The 23275-nt window shown below is 39.7% G+C and overlaps 2 protein-coding genes across 7 annotated transcripts in view; both read right to left on the reverse strand.

Annotated features, from left to right (window-relative positions):
* CATSPER3 (cation channel sperm associated 3) overlaps window positions 1-13934 on the reverse strand; it is a 35411-nt gene extending 21477 nt beyond the window's left edge. Inside the window, exons 1-2 of one of the 2 annotated variants that reach the window (XM_044227184.1) lie at window positions 13881-13934; window positions 6161-6314 (exon numbers count right to left, since the gene is read on the reverse strand). In XM_044227184.1, coding sequence (XP_044083119.1) covers window positions 6161-6314; window positions 13881-13894 — 168 coding nt within the window. In that variant the 5' untranslated portion in view covers window positions 13895-13934. Of the gene's footprint in view, window positions 1-6160; window positions 6315-8243; window positions 8366-13880 lie in introns of those variants that run through there. The other variant, XM_044227194.1, reaches the window with a different exon arrangement.
* The window catches only part of PCBD2 (pterin-4 alpha-carbinolamine dehydratase 2), a 58610-nt gene continuing 41491 nt past the window's right edge, over window positions 6157-23275 (reverse strand). For 2 of the 5 annotated variants that reach the window (XM_044227219.1, XM_044227249.1), the window contains exons 3-4: window positions 13881-13961; window positions 12403-12654 (exon numbers count right to left, since the gene is read on the reverse strand). In XM_044227219.1, the coding sequence (XP_044083154.1) occupies window positions 12559-12654; window positions 13881-13961 (177 nt within the window). In that variant the 3' untranslated portion in view covers window positions 12403-12558. Of the gene's footprint in view, window positions 6315-11203; window positions 11231-11859; window positions 12044-12402; window positions 12655-13880; window positions 13962-23275 lie in introns of those variants that run through there. The other 3 variants (XM_044227235.1, XM_044227241.1, XM_044227226.1) reach the window with 3 other exon arrangements.

Consider the following 23275-nt stretch of genomic DNA (forward strand, 5'->3'; position numbering starts at 1 on the left):
TCCTTCATTTTTCTTTTTCTTTTTTTTTAAGGTTTTATTTACTTATTTGACAGAGAGAGAGATAACAAGCAGGGGGAGTGGCAGGCAGAGGGAGAGGGAGACCCACGCTCCCACTGGGAGCCAGATGCAGGATTCAATCCCAGGACTCCAGGATCATGACCTGGGCTGAAGGCAGCCTCTTAACCGACTGAGCCACCCAGGCACCCCCTAGTCCATTTTTCTTTCTGTGCCTCACACTGGAGGATCTCAGTTGACCTATCTTTCTGTTTTTCAATTCCTTCCTCCACTAGCTCAAATCTGCTACTGAATTCCTTTAATGAATATTTCAATTATTGTACTTCTCAACTGAAGAATTTTTATTTGGCTCTTTTAAAAATTTCTCTCTTTACTCATATTCTCTATTTGTTGAGACATTCCTCTCATATTTTCCTTTGGATCTTTAGATAGGATTTTTTTTCATTAGTCCTTTGAACATACTTACAATCTCCAATTTAAAAACCTTTGTGTAGTAAGCCAAAGAGATGGGCTTCCTCGGGGACAGTTTCTATTGACTGTACTTTTATCTGCTTGTGTAGGGGCCTTACATTCTTGTTTCTTTGTATGTTTTGAGATTTTTGTTGTTGTTGTTGGAAAATGGACATTGTAAATTACATAAAAGTGGAACCTTAGAAATCAGATGACCCCCTCTCCCTAGAATTTTATTGTTGCCATTTTTTTAGAAGAAACTTTCCAGAAGTACTTCTGTAAAGTCTGTATTCTTTGTCATGTCTGGCTAAAGACCCACTCAGCTAACTTAATGGTCTGCTAGTGAATGGGCAGATATTTCTATAAATGCCTGGACACATTAACTCTCCCAGCCTTTGCCATGAGGTTCTGAGCGTTGCAGCAGACATTTAATAGTCCAGCAGTTTACATCTCTGCCTTAGCCTTCATTTCCTGCTTGCAGAGTCTCAAGATTTTCCAGAGGTGAGATTTCAGGGCCTTCTCAGGACTTTCCTGATACCTTCATTGAGATTCTCCAAAATGGCAATAATTACTTAGTTTCACAGTTGATCAACGGTTTTCATACATGTTATCCAATGACCTCGGCCACCCTGTGTACATTAATGACATCACTTTATGAATGTTGAAGCGCAACAATTTCGAGATTAAGTAACTTGCCAAAAACCCCGATTTCTCTAACACTGAAATCTGCACCCCTTCCACAGCACAGAATTTCCCCCAGGCTTGCAAACCGGGTTGCTACGGGAGGTATGTTATGTGACCCATATGGCCTTCTGCAGGGTAATCAAAGATTTAGATTTCTCAACTCAGCTCTTCCCCTGACTCCTATCAAGTGCCATACCTAACATGATGCTCTGCGGTCCATTACCAAATGCTGTGGAGTGCAATGCCACACTGACAGGTTCAGAGATGTGGTGCCAAGTGGACACTGGCGCATTTCATGCATTGACTAGGATCCTCCACCACCTACCTCCATGGCCTCATAACTGCACGCTGGGTTAATGTTGACCATTTTCACCACCAAGAAAGAAACTTGTTATTTACCATAAAAGACGACAGAGTACATTTTTATCCATTTTATTATACAACAGAACATACATATAGAACCACACAAACAAATATATAGCCTAATGGACTGTTACATGGCCCACACACTGTAACTACCAACCTAGGTCTAGAAATACAACTTTGTTCACCAGCTATCCCACAAGTCCTTCCACGTGTGCCATCCCAATTACAACTTCCTCCCTTTCCCCCAAATTAACCACTATCCTGATTTTCATAGTCATCACTTCTTGGATTTCTCTATAGATAGGAACACATGTATACATCCATGGAACTACTACTTTAGTCTTGCCTTTTAAAATCTGTTTAAATTTGGTGTCTTCTAAGTCTTCCATTCCTTTTTTTCCTTTCAATTTACCTATTGATGAATCCAGGCATTCTGACGGGTAGAACTTCCCAGTCTAGATTTTGCTACCTACATACTCATGATGCAGCTCAGCATGCTCCCCTGTCCTCTATGTTCCAGAAACAGGTAGATAGATCCAAAGACTAGACTGGATTCAGGTTTCATCTCTTTAGCAAGATCATAGCTTCTGTTCTTTCATAGCAAGCATATATCTGCTTGTCTCCCTTCTGATGATGGTAGCGGCTACTCATTCTCATTGCCTAGATCCATTTCTTCACTAGAGGCTGAAAATAGTGATACTCTAATTTTATCATTTCCTTTTTCACTTATTAACTAGGATATTTCTATAAAGAGAGTTCTCTCTTATTGACTGTATGGTTACTCAGTAATATGGTTCATATTAGGTCAATAATGCTTGATTCTTTCTCTTAATGTTTTAGAGATAAAAATTAGCTCCTTATTACCCTCCAAAAGTGACCAGTTAGTTTTTGGTATCATTATTAACTTATGGATTATTTGAGGCATTCCAATCCATTTTAATTATCATCCTTATCAAAGCTCAAAGTGTCCCATCTTCCGCTAGTAGCAGCCTCTTCAAGTTGTCTCCTGAGTCCTTTTGACACACCCCCCGTAATCTTTGACATCTTCCTTGCTAATATGACAAGATATTCCTTACTCCTCTGGTATGTTTTTTGCCTTGGCTTGTGGTCAATCATTTCTCTAAAAATCCCTAGTTTGTTTTCAGTGAGAAATGGCATTTCAAAATCACATGAATTGTGAGCACTATGGCTGTGTAACTTCTGGAGTGGTCAATGTTTAGGTCTTTCATGGTTAAGGATAAAATACTTTCGTCATTTATCCTGATATTTCCAACTTAATGTCAAATTGGAGGATTTTTACTTAGCATTGTCTGTATTACCTCTGTTTCTCCTTTCTTCCATGAGTATACTGATTCTCAAGAACAGAGAGGATAAGAGAATGAAACTGTCCCACATTTGCCCATCTACTTTATCCCATATGATACATACAACAGTCTCAAAATGATACTACTCTAATATATCTCCACTAATTTGACTCCTAAAAATGGTTTAAAATTTTCTGGGCATTAACTCTCCCCACTCTCCACCATGTTTGAGTCATACTGTATCTTCACCATCAGAGGACAGATTCATTCTATGGTGTATTCTCTCCTTGTTAGCCCACAATTAGGATTAATTCTACCAATAATTGTATTTAACGCTCATCACTCATCCTAACGTTGATGTGTCTCTAGTCATTTTGGTTGGCTTCAACTTACTCTTTACCATATTCTGACGGAAGGGCTCAAGGGAACATCACCACCCAAGGGTTTTCATGATTGATGACAGTTTATCTCTGTGTGCATTATACTTGAAATTTCATCAGTTTTAATGGATCTAGAACTCTTGGTTCATTTTCCTCCCTGAAGTATCTTAAATATGTTGCTTTTCTTTAGCATAAAGTGTTAGCAAAGTCTGCCAATACTTCCCCTTTCCTTAGCAGCCTCTTTGCCCAGATGCTCATAATTTCCTCTACCCTCCTTCATTTAGAGTCCAATAATTTTAGTAGAATGTTTCAGTGCTTGTTGTTCTAAATACATATTCTCAGGTGTGTAACGTGTGCTCTTTCAATATAGAACTTCAGTTCTTTGATTTAAGGTAACATTTCTTAGATTATAGGTTTCTGTTTGTTCCATCCCTTTACTTTGTTACTGTTTCAAATTCAGGGACTCCTGTGATCCTTATGTTGGATCTTTTCTTCCCCCCATTTTTTTTACAACTTTTTTCTTTTCACTTTTTTAAATTTTTATTTTTAAGTAATCTACACCCAACATGGTGCTCAAACTCACAACACTGAGATCAAGGACTGCATGATTCACCAACTGTGCCAGCCAGGTGCCCCTTCCCCCATTTTCAATATTCATTATTTTCTCTTGAATTCTTTTTATTTCTTCATTATTGATTGATTTTAAAATTCTCTTCCTTGGGCACCTGGGTGACTCAGTTGGTTAAGCATCTGCCTTTGGCTCAGGTCATGATCCCAGGGTCCTGGGATCAAGTCCTGCATCGGGATCCCTGCTCAGCGGGGAATCTGCTTCCCCTTCTGCACTCCCCCAGCTTGTGCACTCTCTCGCTTTCTCTCTCTCAAAAATAAATAAATAAAATTAAAAAAATAAAAATAAAAATCTCTTCCATTAATCCAATATGTCTCTTAAGCTATTACCTGTTGTGGTTAATTGCTCTTAGCTACATCTTCATTTCTGAAATGTCTTTTATTTCTAATTCTTTCCTGAGTCTTTTCATTTTGCCTCTGTTCTTTCCTTTTTCATATCATTTTCTTAAACATTTACCTTGTTTTGAAATAAGATGCTACAGTTGTTATCTGTTTTGTGGACATGTCTTTGTGGTGGGCTTCTACCATCTACAGGGATATTATTCTCCAATATATTCTCTTTTCTCACTTCACAATAATTGTGTGGGATTTTACTTCAATCTCTTTATAATATACTTTTTTCTATGACATTGGTTTTCCTGAACTTTTAGAAGGTATGGTTCTGACTTCATGTAGCTCCCTCTTCTGTTTTAAAGACATGCTAGCTTGATTTTTAAGGTTTCTTCATTCCATTCCCCTCCTCCAATTTTATCTAGACTTTCTCTTCCTTCATCTCTGGGTCTCTCCCCTGCTCAATTTTTATTCCACTCCCTTTATTTCTTCTAAGCGGATGGGGATCATGGGGGATATCCCTGAAGGGAACTCTGGCTGGTCAGTCTTCAGAGTTCACAAGATGCAGACTGTTTTAGGTCCTTCAGGAATTACCAGGAACCTCTTGCACTAACCCAGTACTGGACTTAACAACACCCTTCCCAATATCAAATACTGTTCATCAACAGAAGAAAATATATATATATATATATATATGAAATTATAATGTATATAATACATATAATGAAATTATATATATATTTATATGGATATGTTACTCAGTCATCAAAAAGAATGAAATCTTGCCATTTGTAACAATGTAGATGGAACTAGAGGGTATTATGCTAAGTGAAATAAGTCAGTCACTGAAAGACAAAATACAGTATCATTTCACTCACATGTGGAATTTAAGAAACAAAACAGATGAATATATCAGAAAGGAAGGAAAAATAATATAAGACAACAGGGAAGGAGACAAACCATGAGAGACTCTTAACTACTGGAAACAAACTGAGGGTTGTTGGAGGGGAGGTTGATGGGGGATGGGGTAATAGGATGATAGGCATTAAGGAGGACCCTTGAAGTAAGGAGCACTGGGTGTTATATGCAAATGGTGAATGACTAAATTCTACCTTAAATTAAGTATTTTAAGTTTACTTAAATTCTACCTTATAGACTAATAATACAGTATATGTTAATAAAAAAATATGTTCTCATATCAGCCCATATTTTCCAACTAATATTTATTGAACATCCTCTGCTTCCTCTCCCTCAGAGGCTAATACTGTGCAGTTGGGGCTTATAGTAAGGATATGTTTTTAACTAGTTTTGATTTTTATGCTGACCATGGATTCTGGTTTTGCTCCCAAGTTGCTCCGTTTCCCCCCAACCCCGATTTTATTTATTTATTTTTAGAGGGAGAAAGAGAACATGCACCCACAGAGGGAAGGGACAGAGAGAGAATCCCAAGCGGACTCCCTGCCAAATGCAGAGCCTGTCACAAGGCTGTCTCATGACCCTGAGATCCAATGACCTGAGCAAAAACTGAAAGTTGGACGCTTAACTGACTGAGCTACCCAGGCACCCTCCAAGGTGCTTTTTTTTTTTTTTAGGAGAAAATTCAGAGAGATTAAAAAACCACATTACCACTGCTAATATTGTTACCATCTTTCCAGATTTTAGAGTATATTTTTTAAGTCCTTAGAGCTTTCCTATGGAAAAAAAAAATTTTTTTTAAGATTTTATTTATTTATTTGACACACAGAGAGAAATCACAAGTAGGCAGAGAGGCAGGCAGAGAGAAAGGGGGAAACAGGCTCTCCACCAAGCAGAGAGCCCGATGCGGGACTCAATCCCAGGACCCCAAGATCATGACCCGAGCCGAAGGCAGAGGCTCAACCCACTGAGCCACCCAGGCGCCCCTTATGGAAAATTTTCTTGAACAAAATGCCTTAAAAATCTTATAATGTTTTCACAAATAAAAAGGATGAAACAGAAGAGACTTTACTCATTTTGTCTGCTTACCTCAAAAAGTCTGAACAAGTTGTATTTTGTATTATAATCAGTCCACAAGACCACAAAAAAGGCATTCAGGGAGACGGTGCTAATCATAATTATCTTAAAGAGACGACTCATTATGACTCTCTTCACAAATGCCTGGCACTGAGTATCTCTCCTCCTGTCAAAAAGTTGAATAAGAGGTATGATTATCTTACAACAGAACTAGATCCCAAACATTACACACTTTTTGTGAGACTAGGTCCTGCTTTCTCCCCTCTGCGAATATAAATTTAAATATACTTTTAAACTGCAACACATTGTAGGACCCCTGGCTGGCTCGGTCAGTAGAACAAGCGATTCTTGATTTCAGGGTCATGAGTTTGATCCCCACATTGGGTGCAGAGATGACTTAAATAAATGTGTGTTTTTTTCTTAACTGCAACACAATGCTAACATTGAAGGACCACTAAAATATGTATGATGACCTCTGAGTTGATCTGTTCCCACTCAGTTCCTTAGTTCCTTCTCTTAAACCTCGGGGTGGTGTGGGGGGCGGGAATGATTCCTAGTCCCTCTCAAGCAAAATAAAACTCCTTCAATAAATTTTTACTGAGTGGTTACTAATACCAGGCAAGATAGCAGACAGCAGACACTGTGGATATAAGGAGAACAAAACTAAATATTGTCAGTCTAGTAGGAAAAACTGGTAATAATCAAATCATCACCTACATAAGTGTTTACAAATCAGTGATTTAAAAAAAAAAAAAACTGGACACCCTAAAAAAAACAGGCAAAATCAGTCACTTCACGAAACAAATTCAAATGGTAATGAACTTCCCCCAAAATGTTCAGTAGCATTACTAACAGGGAAGGGAGGTTGCAAATTAGGTCCAACCATTATTTTGGCTTATAAAATTAGCAAAGATTTAAATGTCATATTATCTAATGTTGGCAGTCGTGTGGTGTGATGAGGTATTCTCATAAACTGCCAGGGGGTGTGGAAATTGGCCAGCCCCTCTGAAAAGCCTTAGAACTATTTTTAACCTCTGATCCAAGGAACCTACCCCAAGAGAATGCAATCTGGAATGAAGTGGCTTTGGCCAAACATGTTCATCCCAGCTTTACTTACAGTATAAGAACCTGGAAGCAGTTTAAAAGTCCAACAAGAAAGACTGGTTAAGTACAGATGGCCATCCACCTCACGGAATCTTACATAGATACCAAAATATGCCTACGACTTTTTCATGGCTTAAAAAATGTTTGTGATCCACCAGATAGCAAAAGACAAAAACAAATACGATACCAAATTCTCTACTCAGTATTATTTCAACTGTGCAAGAACAGGTGAAAAAAACTGAGCAGGACACCGGCCAATGATGTCTGACAGTGTCTGCCTATGATGGCAAGCTTACAGTAAATCTTCTCCTTGGTTATTATATTTATCTGTGCTTTCCAATTTTTCTCAAAAAGTATATATTTTTTCCCACTATATGTAACAAATGGACACACTCCTCCTAACAGTAAATAAATACAGAACGCATATACTTTCATAATCTAAAAAACAAGATGTATAGTTTTCATCATTTGTTTTGAGATGAGGGCAATGACCTTCAATTTTTTTTTAATTTATTTATTTGACAGAAAGAGAGAGATCGCAAGTAGGCAGAGAGGCAAGCAGAGATAGAGAGGGGCATGCAGGATCCTCAATGAGCAGAGAGCCCGATGTGGGGCTCGATCCCACTACCCTGGGATCATGACCTGAGCCGAAGGCAGAGACTTTAACCCACTGAGCCACCCAGGCGCCCCTCCTTCAAATTTTCTAACACAGTAGCTAATAAAAGCAAAGTAAGAAGGACAAAAAGATAAAAGGACTAAACAGAATCAAATTCAGTGTATGGGTCAAGTAAGACCGTGACTGAACACTGACTTAACTAACCAGTCACGATATTAAAGCCAAAGCAGCAAACTGTTCGGCTGAGCCTTCACCAACCTCCCCAGTGAGAGCACAGGGGTGAGTGTACCCAGAAGCTAAGAGTATACTGGCACCTTGTTCCCAAGCTGCCATCTGCTCATTTCTTAACAAGCAATAGAAATAAAGAATATTTACTGAAATTTCCTGAATCTCGCACAGAACTCTGCTGAAGAATTATCCAACAGCGAGCTCGAAATGACTCTTGTATCATTCTGGTAATGAAACTGTTGAGACATTATCCAAATTCCCAATCTTTATTCCTTGCTTTGACCATCCAAACAGAAAATCTCTGCTTAGGGATTTCCTTGGCATCTAGATTCCAAGAGGCCACAGACCAGGGCCCACAAAAGGAACTCCCGCTTTATGACATCATTCTTGGGTGTTATAGTGCATTACTAGCCTGCAGGTCCCCAGAGTCAAATACTTCCTGTGCTGAGATCCTGTCTTCCCAGGGAGACTATGCACCTCAGATCAGTGAAAGGGATACAAGTACACAGGAACTGTGAAGCTCCAAGCTGAACCTGGGAGATACCAGAGCTAGAGCAGAAAAAAGTAATTTCTCTCTCAAAAAGAATCCACATCTGGGGGACACCTGAGTGGCTCAGTTGGTTAGGCGTGTGCCTTTGGCTCAGGTCATGATCTCTGGGTCCTGGGATTGAGCCCCGCATGCTCAGCCCCTGAGGAGTCTGCTTCTCTCTCTGTCTCTCCCTCTGCCCCTCCCCACTGCTCATTCTCTCCCTCTCTCAAATAACAAATAAAATCTTAAAAAGAAGTACCCACAAAATCCCTTAATAATGTGTTAAGACTAAGTTAAGCATCATAGAAGAGGAAAAAGCAAAGTATTCTGGGGTTCTAAGAGCCAAGAGCATACATTGGGGCACAGGACCAGAAACATCAGGATAGACAGAAAAGATGTTGATGGGTTTAGGGCTAGAACACAAGAAAAAGGAGGAAAAGAGAAGGTCATCCACTCCCAGTCCTACCTTATGGGAAGCCTGTAATGTGTATATATGACCCTCCTGAACAGAGCATAGGAGATGAGCCTGTGGGGCCAAGATATTTTAAGTACAAGGGCCATAGGGTTTTTGCTCTGTTCAATTCTTGGGATTAACTTATTCTCTTTGCTTTCCTTCTTCTAATCCCTTTGGCTTCCAAGGCAAATCTAGACAGAGGGATCTGGGTAGCCCTCCATTGTATTAAACCTTTAGTGGCTAAACTAGTCACATTCCTGGAAACATAAATTCTTGAGCTCTAAGAAAAGCAAGTAACCACCAAAATAGCTCTGTAGTCTCAGGCATTCTAGAACAAGTGTATGTTACTATTCCTGGTAGGAAAACACTCTTGTAGGCAACCAATACACTAAACTGGGAAACAACATCCTATTTATTCAATTTCTGCATTTAAAATCGTCAACAGTGAAGCGTTAAGAATCACTTCAACTCATAGCCCCAAGATTCAAACTTTAGCCTCATCGTCCCACTTTACATTCTGTCCCCCAGGGATCAGCTCCTCCTGTACCTCCTACTGCCTCCTTTGGTCATATGGGCCCTAATGCCTTCTGGGCTCATGCCCCAACATCCCCACAGCAGACTCCTGGCGCAGCTGCTGGGAGAAAGCCTGAATTAGTCCTTCACCTGAATCTGGTTCCACCTGCCCCAGTACATCAGTGTCTACTCAAGTTGGGGGACTCAGAAGGCCCTTGGTGGGTGTATGCTGTAGAATTATACAAGTGAATGGCACTAGAGACCCTCATGCTCGCTGAGCATGATGAGAGTCCATCTCCGGGAACACCAATGGTCTACTTCCATGCCTTCCCTCGTGGAGCATCAAAGCACTCTTTGGGGGAGAAACAGAGAGGAGATTAAGGATGTAGAGAATTCTTTCACGATGCTTGGGTGGCTCAGTTGGTTAAGCAGCTGCCTTCAGCTCAGGTCATGATCCCAGCATCCTGGGATCAAGTCCCACATCGGGCTCCTTGCTCAGCAGGGAGCCTGCTTCTCCCTCTGCCTGTGCTCGCTCTTATCTCTCTCTGATAAATAAATAAAATCTTTTAAAAAAATAAAAAATAAAATAAAATCTTTAAAAAAAAAATTTTGCCTTTTCCTCTAAACAAATTTCTAAGAAGCACCAATGACGCATCTCCTGGCAGCCACAGAAACTGGGCGGCTCTTGTCCCTCTTCATATGGAGGGTGTACTCCATATGAACAGGGCAAACTGAGAGGACCTGTCTCTCCCCAGCCAACAGACCCAGCCAAGAACGGGCTTTGGAGAGCTCAGACTCCCTGTCCCATTTCCATATGGTTTCTCTGACTGGGGCCCCGGTTGGGTAGGGAGGGGAATGTTTGCTTGTTTTAACATATGGATTTTTCTGGTCTCTGAAACAAGGTGAATTACACAGAGATGATCTCTGTTAAATCCTGGTACCATAATGCTTCAAGAGATTAACACACCTTCGTTGGACAAATATATATATATTTATATATTTATATATGTATTTATTCTTTAAATTTATATTCTTCTTTTTAAAGATTTTATTTGTTTATTTGACAGACAGAGATCACAAGTAGATGGAGAGGCAGGCAGAGAGAGAGAGAGAGAGGGAAGCAGGCTCCCTGCTGAGCAGAGAGCCCGATGTGAGACTCGATCCCAGGACCCTGAGATCATGACCTGAGCCGAAGGCAGCGGCTTAACCCACTGAGCCACCCAGGTTCCCCTAAATTTATATTCCAATCTTATTACTAAGTACATTCCATGGGGTGCCTGGATGGCTTAGGTGGCTAAGCATTTGCCTTTGGTTCGGGTCATGATCTCAGGGTCCTGGGATCCAGCCCTGCGTCAGGCTCCCTGCTGGGCAGGGAGTCTGCCTCTCCCTCTGCCCCTCCCCCCGCTCATGCTTTTCCTCTCTCTCAAATAAATTAAGTAAAATATTTCAAAAATTAAATTAAGTTTTAAAAAAGATTAGTACAATCCTGGGGCACCTGGGTGACTCAGTCAGCAGAGTGTCTGACTCTTGGTTCTGGCTCAGGTCATGATCTCGTGGTCGTGAAATCAAGCCCCACATCAGGCTCCACACTCCATGCAGAGTCTGCTTCAGATTCTGTCTCCCTCTCCTTCTCTCTCTCTAAAACAAATAAATAAAATCTTTAAAAATAATAAGTACATTCCTGAGTTCCTTCAAAGAACACTGGTATTTTAATTTTTAAGTAACAGATTACTTTACATTACTTTACATTCCATTTTTCTCCTATCAGTGACACACAGAATATAAATCGAGCTCATTACGGGATAAAAACTCAGTATCTTCTTTTTTTTTTTTACTTTTTTATTCATTTATTTGACAGAGACGAGAAATCACAAGTAGGCAGAAGTAGGCAGAGAGAGAGGGAAAGCAGGCTCCCCGCTGAGCAGAGAGCCCAATGAGGGGCTCGATCCCAGGACCCTGGGATCATGATCTGACCTTAAGGCAGAGGCTTAACCCACTGAGCCACCCAGGCGCCCTGAAAACTCAGGAGCTTCTAACTTAGTGGCCATGTAGACCCTCAGTTCAGGAGTTACAAACTGCAAATGATTTTTTTAAATGACCCTTAGGAAAAAAAAAAAAAATTGACCCTTAGGGCACCTGGGTGGCTCAGTCAGTTGGGCGACTGCCTTTGGCTTGGGTAATGATTCCAGGGTCCTGGGATTGAGTCCCATATCACTCCCCACTGCTCTGTGGGGAGCCTGCTTCTCCCTCTTCTTCTGCCTGCTACTTCCCATATTGTGCTCTCTCTCTCTCTCTGTCTGTCAAATAAATAAATACAAACTTTAAAAAAAAAAAATGACCCTTAGTTCCTCCTAATGCAGAAAGTCAAATAATGATCTGGCAAGTTGGTCACTGTGACGGTGAATCCTTATATTGCCCCAGAGGCCACTGTTTTCTCCTTCAACTCCCTCTCTGAAAAAGATAAAACAAGATAGCTTACCCATTTTCTGTGACTTTTGTAATCTAACTACTTAAAAAGCAGCTACACTCCAAATCAACTTCAGCATCGTAAGAACTGTTATAGCTGTGTTAAAACCCTTTACCTACAGAGTTCACCATTCTTCTTCTACTTTCTAATTATTCTCCAACACAATGTATTGGTAAAGTCACCATCATCACTTGAATTTCTGGGTTATAAAATGTGTGCATACTCCCCCATCCCAATTTTTGGGCTTTAAGAATGCTATTTCTCCCGCTGAGTATTACTAATGTAATTCCCTGAGTTGGTTTACCTTATATATATGATTAGAAATAATGAGAAATCCTCAGGCTCAAATTTAAATCATTTTGTAATTAAGCACTGATTGTACTAAACACTGTTCAAAAGGTAAGCTTAAACTGACAAGCGAATTTGTTCATGTGAACTGCCTTCCACATACATGATGGCTAAGACGTGCGCCAGGTTTGACACGCATTTTAGAAAAAAATCACACAGAAGCGGCTGCTTTTTCAATAAACTTGGCCAGTTTCACATCTCTCTTGGTCAGTCCACCATAGTCGTGCGACGTTAGGGTTATCTGCACCTAAGAAACACAGAAGCAGCTGCAATTCATGGTTCTCGTCTTGGGTGGTTCAGAAATCAATCTATTCTTCAACATTCACATCTGACAACTGGGGAGATTAAATGATTTACAAAATACTATGTTATGAATAAGCACAGCATTTCCAAAACCTAATGAACTCCAGGTACACAGTCTGCTTCAGGCTGGGCCCAGCACCTGCCCAGGGACAAAAAGGTCCTCTCATGTGAAGGACAATTCAGTGGCCTGAATCTGAAATCTTGTCTCTCAAAAAAAAAAAAAAAAGAGAGAGAGAGAGGGGCTAAGGTTTCATTTTAACTCCCATTACTTTAATTACATGACTATTTTCAGGCCACTGAGAAAGACCAAGCTATCAAATGTAGTATCTTAGCAACTACATTCAGAAAAGCCCATTTCTAAATTAGGGAAGTGGGTCGGAGGTGGGGTGGAGGAAAACACTGTGGCTTCTTGAAAAATCAATTAAAAAGCACAAGCAAAATTATGGACAAAGAGAGGCAAGTAGGAAGGAAAAGTTTATCATGGTACCTGCATATTCTGAACTATTCCAATAAATCACAAGTACATGAGGGAATGTTCTCTTTATCAAAGAGACTTTTTAAAGAGAAAACAGAACCACACAGAAATCTAGATGACAAGATATTTCAAATGGCATATGACCATAAAGGCAAGGACATTTGGGGTGGGGGTGGGGGAGACCATGATTCTTCTTACTGAGCCCCCTTAAAAACTACTTAAAATCTTTTTAGCCTGCTCTTTGTCCTAAGAAGGCCAGTTCCTATGTAGAATGTAGAATTTAATAAACAGTTGTCTTTAAAGCACAGTTCTTGAGCATAATTATTTCAGTAAGGTAAATAAGGCCGTATCTCTCTTATTTGCTACCATAACTTTCAAAAATTTATCTTAGGAGGGTTTAACATGTATCTACATTTTAATTCAGGAGCCTCACTTGGCCCAAATGGCTCATATTAGTTCCAGTAGAGGACAAGCATGAAAATAAAGAGTTTGGTCACTGATGTCTTAAGCAGATTGGCAAATTTGTTACTAATTTGCAATCATATCCAGGGATCCTTGAGGAAAGAGTAAGAGATGCTTTCCTAAGCACTACTGATCACACTTGACACATGGCTGCTCTGCTCGGATAACAAGGAAGAACAAAGTTTCTCAAACTCCATAGCTCAGGTGATCCCCAAATAAGGCAATTTGGTTACCTTGTTGTACACATTGAACCATTCCGGGTGATGATTCATCTTCTCGGCTTGCAGGGCGACTCGGGACATGAAGCCAAATGCCTGCACGAGACAAAGCTGAAAGTGATTAGTGGCACAGCCTTCTACTCTGGACCTGCGAGCAAGAGAGAGAGACCAGAACAATCCAGCCAGATAAAGACAAGGCTCAGATCCTTAGGGAAACCTGGAGAAATCCAATAGGAAGGGGACTGCTCTCCACAGAGCTGGGGTAACGGTGTAGCAGGACCGTGACCTGCTGCTCAATGGTGAAAAACAATCAGGCTCAAATAAACAAACCAGGAAATTGGTCTCACCCAGTGACCTGTCTGGACTATTTAATTGTCCTCAGGACAAGACTTGCCAAAATAGCACAGGAGTAATTTCCCTTCAACCAAGTGCCCTGGATCTCACTACCTGGCCCCAAATCTTAGGGGCTACTTTTCATGTATCCCCACTCCCTTTGTGTTTGGTTGCTGGGTTGCTAACTAACGCATCAATCCCAAGACCATGGAAAAAAAATCTTACTGAACAACATCTCCCATCCCAGCTTCCAGACAGGACAGGAGGGGGATAAGAGACTTTTTTTTTTTTTTTTTTTTTTTTTTTTTTACATCTAGAGTCAAACAGGGAAGTCTGCCTTGCCTGCTCGGGGTCTCCTTGCTATTGTCCCCGTGCCCTGTGGAAAAGGAAGCCTTCGCTCCTCCCTGAGCAGGGAATGGAGGACTCAGGCACACACCTAACTGAGGACCTGTAGGGCTCTATCTTCATTCCACAGAGAAAGTACAAACCTAATTTTGCTAATCAGAAGGCAAACTTGTCCTGAGAGGATGAAAAGCTTTTTCTCTTTTGCTTGCTTTCCAATTTTTATGAAGGTAATTGCAAACAATAGGAGAGTCTGTCTCTACTGTGTCCAGAAGGCAGAAATACTTGGTGAGACTCTAAGGTAATGGTACAGTAACTACAAATTTACAGTGGAATTCACAGGGCAGTAACCACTGTAGCCACATAAATAAATATTTAACTTCACAACGCCTATCCAGAAAAGCTGGAGTGATGGTAGTTGAACTATGTCTTCTGAATCACCAAATTGACATTAGAGCACATTTCCAAGTTAAGAATGAGAGGTATGGAAGACGCCATTTTAAACCATTCTATGTTATTCATAATGGTTCTTATGTCAGAATAATTTTATTTAGGAAAAAGACTCTCATTTTGGTCTTTAATTAAAGGCATGAAGGTTTTTCTCTGTCAGGATAAGGAAGAACATTCAAGCAAAATCCATGCATGGAATTATCAGTGGAAAACAATATTCACCCCCCCTCCTCTTCTCATCTCATATTCTGATCTCTAGATTGTGTCAAATGTGAAAGTCTTTTAATTATTCAGAGTTAACCTGCATTAAACTATGTATAATGAGAATTTTTTAGTCTATTTGCCTCTAGTGCCTTATTCTTGTTTAGCTTTAAGACTTCCAAAAAAGTTAACCACAATCTCTGAGAAAGGGTAATAGAGTCATTAAGGGCATAGGTTTTTGAGCCAGGAAGGCCTGAATTCAAATTCCCATGCTACAGCCTGTCGTGTGAGCCTCAGTTCTCTGTTCAGTAAACTGAGGATAATAATAAAAAGCTAATGCATTCATCCTAATAAAAAATGAGATGGGGCTATAAAAGCACTTAGCATAGCACTTGGCCCCGAGTAAGAGACCAGTAGTGGCAGATACTGCTACCATATGCTGCTCTGGCAAGGCTGCACAAGGTATATGCATCACACACATTGTCACAAAATGTAACGATAGGTGAAAAGCCCTCCCATAGCCTTAAGATTCTAAGACTCCAGTTGCTGTCTCCCAGAAGAATGGTGCTTTCCTATCCCACATGCCATAAATACTCAAACCCACACACCAGACAGAGATCACACACTACAAGGTAACACCCTGATACACGCTGCCTGGGGAAAACACCTTAATGACAAGATATTAGGTGGGCAAAGTCAGTCATTACCCAAGTTCTGTGTTCACAATTTGTTTGAACTATGCAATCCTAAAGGTCCAAAGTGAGGCTTGGCATCCCTTACTATTCCCAAGAACCAAGTGGATCAAGGGGATGATTTGAACAGAGTCATAAGTGTTCCTCAAAGCTTTGATTACCAGCATGCTATCAGCACGTTAGCAAAATCTACTCTATCACAGATAGGGCTTAAAAGAGAACACTCCTGAGCCTGGGTGGCTCAGGCAGTTAAGCATCCAACGCTTGATCTCAGCTCAGGTCTCGATCTCTTGGTGCTGAGTTCGAGCCCTACAAACGGGCTCCGCACTCAGTGTGGAGCCTACTTAGAAAGAGAGAGAACAGCCACATCCGAAGAGTTACACTGATCAAAGAAAAACCTTGGGCGCCTGGGTGGCTCGGTCGGTTAAGCATCTGCCTTTGGCTCAGGTCATGATCCGAGGGTCCTGGGAATGAGACCCACACTGCTCAGTGGGGAGCCTGCCTCTCCTCTTCCTCTGCCTCCCATTCTGGCTACTTCTGTACTCACTCTCGCTCTCTCTCTAGTAAATAAAATAAAATAAAATAGCCTTCTACCATATCTACATAAAATGTAAAAAGAAAAAAAAAGATACTTTCAAAGATCCTCCAAACTTATGTATTCCTCAGCTTTACATATTTCCCTTCAACTGTCATCTACACTTGCATTTAACAAAATATCATAAGCCTGATAAACCACTTACACAGGATCTACTCCTAATTCTTCCCAAGGGAAAGAACACTTGCTCCTGCTCTGGGCACAAGAAGAAAATTTCATAATCCTTCTTCCATATAACAGAACTAAATAGTCCCCAAAATATTCATTTTTAAATCCACAAATTAAAAACATTCACAACAAAACACATTCAAATTAAAGTATAAGTATTTCTGCAAGGAACTGAAATGAGAGGATAGGAGAGGGAAAAAAGCAAAACCTCAAAAGGGAATTTTGATTATCTGGCATTAATAAAGAAAGAGTATTACTTAACAGCAAAACTGGGAGATAGTGAAAAGCATCTGTCCCTTCTTCCCAAGATTTCTTTTTTATAGCCCTAGCTACTTGTTCTCAGGAAGCCAGTTGGAACCTACAGGCCTTAAGCTAGCTAAGACTCCAGGCTTTCTAAAACCATGTCATCAATGAAAACTGCAAAGAGCCTGAGGCAGAATACACACCACTAACAATCCAGCAAGAAGCTGCGGGGCCAGGACTAATAGACAAAATGAAGCAGAAGTCAGCAAGAGTTTATAAGAATTAGAAAATAAGTAGAGAACACAAAGTACATCTAATATACATGTAACTATAGTGAATAAGAGAACAAACACAGAAAGAAATGAGATACATAATTTAAAATTTTTTTCTAGAAATAAAATATTTCATTCTATAGACTGGAAGAATTCAACCATTTCTAGACATCATACTGAGGTTAGGGAATTTGAAGATTAAAAAATCCTTATGGCATTTAGTCAAAAAAAAAACAATTCACCTACAAGGAATGAAAATAATGTGGCTGACTTCAAACTTCCACATACCAGCACTGAACAAAAGAAGTCAGAGAAGCAGTGCCTATAAAGACTTTAGGAAATCAAAGTGCAAAGAATTTTATACCCAGCTAAACGGTTTTCAAAACTACTACAAGAGACATAATTTTTAAAAGACATTAATTCAGGAAATAATTCCCCTTCATCCCTACTGAGGAAACTTTTTTTCCCCCAAAGATTTTATTTATTTGACAGACAAGAGATCAAAAGTAGGCAGAGGCAGGCAGTGGAGGGGGTAGCAGAAGCAGACTCCCCCACCCAGTAGAGAGCCCGATGCAGGGCTCCATCCCAGGACTCATCATGACCTGAGCCGAAGGCAGAGGTTTTAACGCACTGAGCCACCCAGGCGCCCCAAGGAAACTTTTACTAAAGGATGAAATACAGGTAACTAGAGATGGATGGAGTAACAATATAAAACTTACCAGCAGTGAACGATTCACTCAGGTCTAGGATTATACTTAAAACAATGTGGGGATTGTAGTCACTGAATAGAATGCAAATGTTATAAACTATTAAAAGATGTGGAAAAAAAAAAAGAGAGAAGAAATGGGGATGGTAGATGAAATTTTAAAAAGCCTGAAAGCTAGAAGATCCAAAGCATATTTCAAGGTGTAAAACTAAGCACTAGAACTAAAAATATACTGTAACAAAACTGCATGGTGAAGGGAAAGTAAGAGAAAGTATGAGTTTAATTTTGACACTGCTTATTGGGGAGACCACTATCTAAAGAAATGTTATCTAAAGAAACAAGATTAAGTTTACCTTGTAGAATTATAGGTATAACAGCATCCACAAGAAGAACAAAAATAATAATGGAAAAAATTCACAATTAGGTCAAAGAAAGCACAATTAAAATGAAGCAAACAAAGCACAGTCAGGGCACCTGGATGGCTCAGTAGGTTAAGCATCTGCCTTCAGCACAGATCATGATCCCAGGATCCTGGAATCCAGCCCCACATCGGGCTCTGTGCTCAGCAGGGAGTCTGCCTCTCCCTCTGCTCCTCCGCCTCCCACTGCTCATGTTCTCTCTCTTACTCTCTTGCTAAGTAAATAAATTTTTTAAATCCTAAAAAAAAAAGAGAGAGAGAGAATAGAAAACACAATTTCACATCATGATTTCAATTTAGGGAGGAAAAAAAGTATATGGGTTCTGTCATGTTTTATAAGACCAAACATCTTTTCAATCAATATATGTAAAGATCCATATTCCAACTGATTAAAATAAAACTTGGGATGCCTGATCCATGGAATGGGAGAAGATATTTGCAAATGATAGTACAGACAAAAGGTTGATATCCAGGATCTATAATGAACTCCTCAAACTCAACACACACGAAACAGGCAAACATATCAAAAAATGGGCAGAAGATATGAACAGACACTTCTCCAATCAAGACCTACAAATGGCTATCAGACACATGAAAAAATGCTCATCATCATTAGCCCTCAGGGGATTCAAATTAAAACCACATTGAGATATCACTTTACACCAGTTAGAAGGGCCAAAATTAACAAAACAGGAAACAACATGTGTTGGAGAGGATGTGGAGAAAGGGGAACCCTCTTACACTGTTGGTGGGAATGCAAGTTGGTGCAGCCTCTTTGGAGAACAGTGTGGAGATTCCTCAAGAAATTAAAAATAGAGCTTCCCTATGACCCTGCAATTGCACTCCTGGGTATTTACCCCAAAGATACAGATGTAGTGAAAAGAAGGGCCATCTGTACCCCAATGTTTATAGCAGCAATGGCTACGGTCGCCAAACTATGGAAAGAACCAAGATGCCCTTCAACGGATGAATGGATAAGGAAGACGTGGTCCATATACACTATGGAGTATTATGCCTCCATCAGAAAGCATGAATACCCAACTTTTGTAGCAACATGGACAGGACTGGAAGAGATTATGCTGAGTGAAATAAGTCAAGCAGAGAGAGTCAATTATCATATGGTTTCACTTATTTGTGGAGCATAACAAATAACATGGAGGACAAGGGGTGTTAGAGAGGAGAAGGGAGTTGGGGTAAATTGGAAGGGGAGGTGAACCACGAGAGACTATGGACTCTGAAAAACAATCTGAGGGGTTTGAAGTGGCGGGGGGTGGGAGGTTGGGGTACCAGGTGGTGGGTATTACAGAGGGCACGGATTGCATGGAGCACTGGGTGTGGTGAAAAAATAATGAATACTGTTTTTCTGAAAATAAATAAATTGGGGGAAAAAAAAAAAAACTTGGGATGCCTGGCTGGCCCAGTCAGTAGAGCATGCAACTCTTGATCTCGGGCTTGTGAGTTCAAGCCCCATGTTGGGCATGGAGATTAAGCAAATAAAACTTTAAAGAGAAAAACAGAAGAAGAAGAGGTAACTTTACACAGATCACAAAGCAAAACTCAACTGCTGAAAATAAAAAAACACAGGCAAATGTAAAAAAAATTTTTTAACTTATAAAAGTATATCCACAATGAAAATTGAATAATTCTGAGTATCTATACTGCAAGTAACACAGCATCAAAATCAATGAGGCAGAAATGACAGGAAATATAAGACAAACAGAAACATCCATAGTAGAAACTTTAATTTCCATTTCTTAACCCATGGCACAGTAACTAAACAAAATCAAGAATATGGACTACTTAAATATATCATTTAAAAGGCAGATCCAACTGGGGCGCCTGGGTGGCTCAGTGGCTTAAAGCCTCTGCCTTCAGCTCAGGTCATGATCCCAGGGTCCTGGGATCGAGCCCTGCATCAGGCTCTCTGCTCAGCAGGGAGCCTGCTTCCTGCCCCCCCTCCCTGCCTGCCTCTCTGCCTACTTGAGATCGCTGTCTGTCGAATAAATAAAATCTTTAAGAAAAAAAAAAGTAGATCCAACTATATACTTTCAACTCTAAACAATAAGACAATATCTTTTTAAATATCTACTCGACATTCACAGACACGGAACACATATTGGCCCACAAAGAAAATCTCAATTTCAAAAAGAAGAAATAGTGCTGACAACATTCTCAGTTAAAATTAAAAACAAAACAAAGCAAAAGTAGCAAAAAAAAAAAGTACTACCTGGAAAAGTTCTTTTTTTAAAATTTTTTTTAAAAGCTTTTACTTATTTATTTGACAGAGAGAGAGAGAGAGAGAGAGAGAGAGATCACAAGTAGGCAGAGCAGCCGGCTGAGATAGGGGGAAGCAGGCTCCCCACCGAGAAGAGAGCCCGACGCGGGACTCAATCCCAGGACCCCGAGACCATGACCCGACCCAAAGGCAGAGGCTTAACCCACTGAGCCACCCAGGCGCCCCCCTGGAAAAGTTCCTAAATCCTTCTTTTAAAGTCTTAATTCACAGAAGAAATCAAAACCTAAACTGAATAGAAATTAATCATGTATGCAGGACATACAGGACACACATAAAGTAATAATCAGAATAAATACCCTTAAATACTTAAATTAAGAATGTGAAAGAAAATAAATAAATAAAAATAAACTTAGGGAGAACAAGAATGAATATAAATAATGAGAACAGCAGATGTAAATGAACAGGAAAGAAAAAAATGTCAGAACCAATAAATCCAAAGGTTGAAATAATTGTAACAGATAATTGGTTACTCCATTTAAAGACAAACAAAAGGCAGGTAGAAAAAGCACAGATAAACCAAAGAGAAAATGAGAATAGAGAAGTAACTACAGATAAAAGAAATTTCAAAACATTAAAAAAATTTTTTTAAACAAATGCAATATTTATACAAATAAATTTCAAAACATAAGTAAAATAGTTCTATAATAAAAATTATCCAAAAAATTTATCAAAACTGACCCCAGAAGAGAAAAACATAAACAGGAGTGACACCAAAAAGTAACAGTTCCTAGTCATTTCACAGAGAAATTCTACAAAACCTTGAAGGCAGAGTTAACTCTACACTAATTAAACTGTTCCAGAGCAGAGAAAAAGACATTTTCAAATTAGTTTTATAAACTACCATAACACTATCCCCAAATTCCCTCAAAGATAGCATGTAACAATGAAAGTACAGGTTGTTTCATATTAAGTGAAATCTTAATAAACAAAACCCAGCAATACACTAAAAAAGCAAAGTACCATGAGCAAATGGGATTTATTCTAAGAATGCAAGGAACGTTCAATATAAGGAATATATTGATATAACTCACATATCAATAAATCAAAAGAAAAATTATATGAGTTCCATAAATCCTGAAAAGATATTTGATAAATTCAATATTTCTTATTTATTAAATCTCTTATAAAATAAGAATTTATGGGCCTCTCTTTTTTGTGGTTATCAACTGTTTTCTTTATTTTTAACAAGTAAGGAGTACAAAAATTGCTTTATATTTGGAGGATTATAAAGGAGCATGTAACCACAGCATCAAAATATACATTCCAAAATTGGCTACATGGATAGTCATCACTGTTCATAGAAGCAGCAGATAGGAAGAATCCAAGTTGGACACCTCTTTAAATAGAATATATTCTCAGCCCAAAAGGTAATATTATTCTTAAAAGGAAAACACTAGACGATTCCTATTAAAGAATTTTTTAAAAAAAAGCCTTTTATCCAAACAATAACTAAGTAGAAAAATATCTTGGAAGAAAAGATTCCATCTAAAGTGGCTCCCAAAATTATCTAGGAGTAAATTTAGCAAGACATATATGAATTCTACAGGCAGAAGACTTTAAAACACTACGAAATAATGGGTAGTTCTTACTATTTTAAAATTTTTCTCTGTATGGCAATAAAAACCAACAAAAAAAATTAAAAGACAAACAACAGGCAGGATTTACAGTACATATTTCCTTGGCATATAAAGAACTCCCACAAATTAATAAGAAAAAGATCAACCACCAAATTTTTAAATGGGCAAAGGAGATAAAAGGAGACAAATCGGAGCAAATGGTTCTTAAACATAAAAACTGCTCAGACTCCTACATGATAAAAGAAGCACAAATTAATACTAACTTTTACATCAACTATACCTCAGGAAAGCTGCACAGGGTGGGAAACTAAGTTAAACCTATCAGTTTGGTAAAGATCAAAAAATCTGATAATATTGCAGGAGGAAAAGCACTTATACATCATTACTCTGGAAGAGAATTTGACAATATCCACCAAAATAAAAAATGTCTGTGCCAGAGGTGCCTGGGTGGTTCAGCTGGATATGCATATGCCTTTGGCTCAGGTCATGATCTCAGGGTTCTGGGATAGAGCTCTGCTCGGTCCCTACCGGTCTGCTTCTCCCTGTGCCCCTCCCCTGGCTCTTGCTCACGCCTAAACAAAATCTTAAAAACAAAAACAATAACAACAACAAAAAAAAAACCGCCTGTGCCTTTCAGCTACATAATCTCTCTTTTAGGAATTAGTCCTGCAGGCACATTTATACCTGAATTACAAGCCTGGTCACCGCAGGGGCACCAGGGTGGCAAATCGGTTGAGCCTCTGACTCTTGGTTTTGGCTCTGGTAGTGATCTCAAGGTCAGGAGGTTGAGCCCCATGTGGGGCTCCACAAAGAGCACCGCTGGGATTCTCTGCCTCTTCCTCTGCCCTTCCCCCCACACCCCCATCCTCTCTCATGGTCTCTCTCTAAAATTAAAATATCATTTTAAAAAATGGGTCACTGCAGGGGCACCTGGGTGGCTCAGTGGGTTAAGCCTCTGCCTTCGACTCAGGTCAGGATCCCAGGGTCCTGGGATCGAGTCCCGCATCAGGCACAATGCTCGGCGGGGAGCCTGCCCCTCTTCACCTCTGGCTGCCTCTCTGACTGCTTGCGCGCCCCCACGTTCTCTCTCACTGTGACAAATAAATAACTAAAATCT

The sequence above is a fragment of the Neovison vison genome, chromosome 1 (assembly GCF_020171115.1).
Source record: "Neovison vison isolate M4711 chromosome 1, ASM_NN_V1, whole genome shotgun sequence".
NCBI classification, from domain to species: domain Eukaryota; kingdom Metazoa; phylum Chordata; class Mammalia; order Carnivora; family Mustelidae; genus Neogale; species Neogale vison.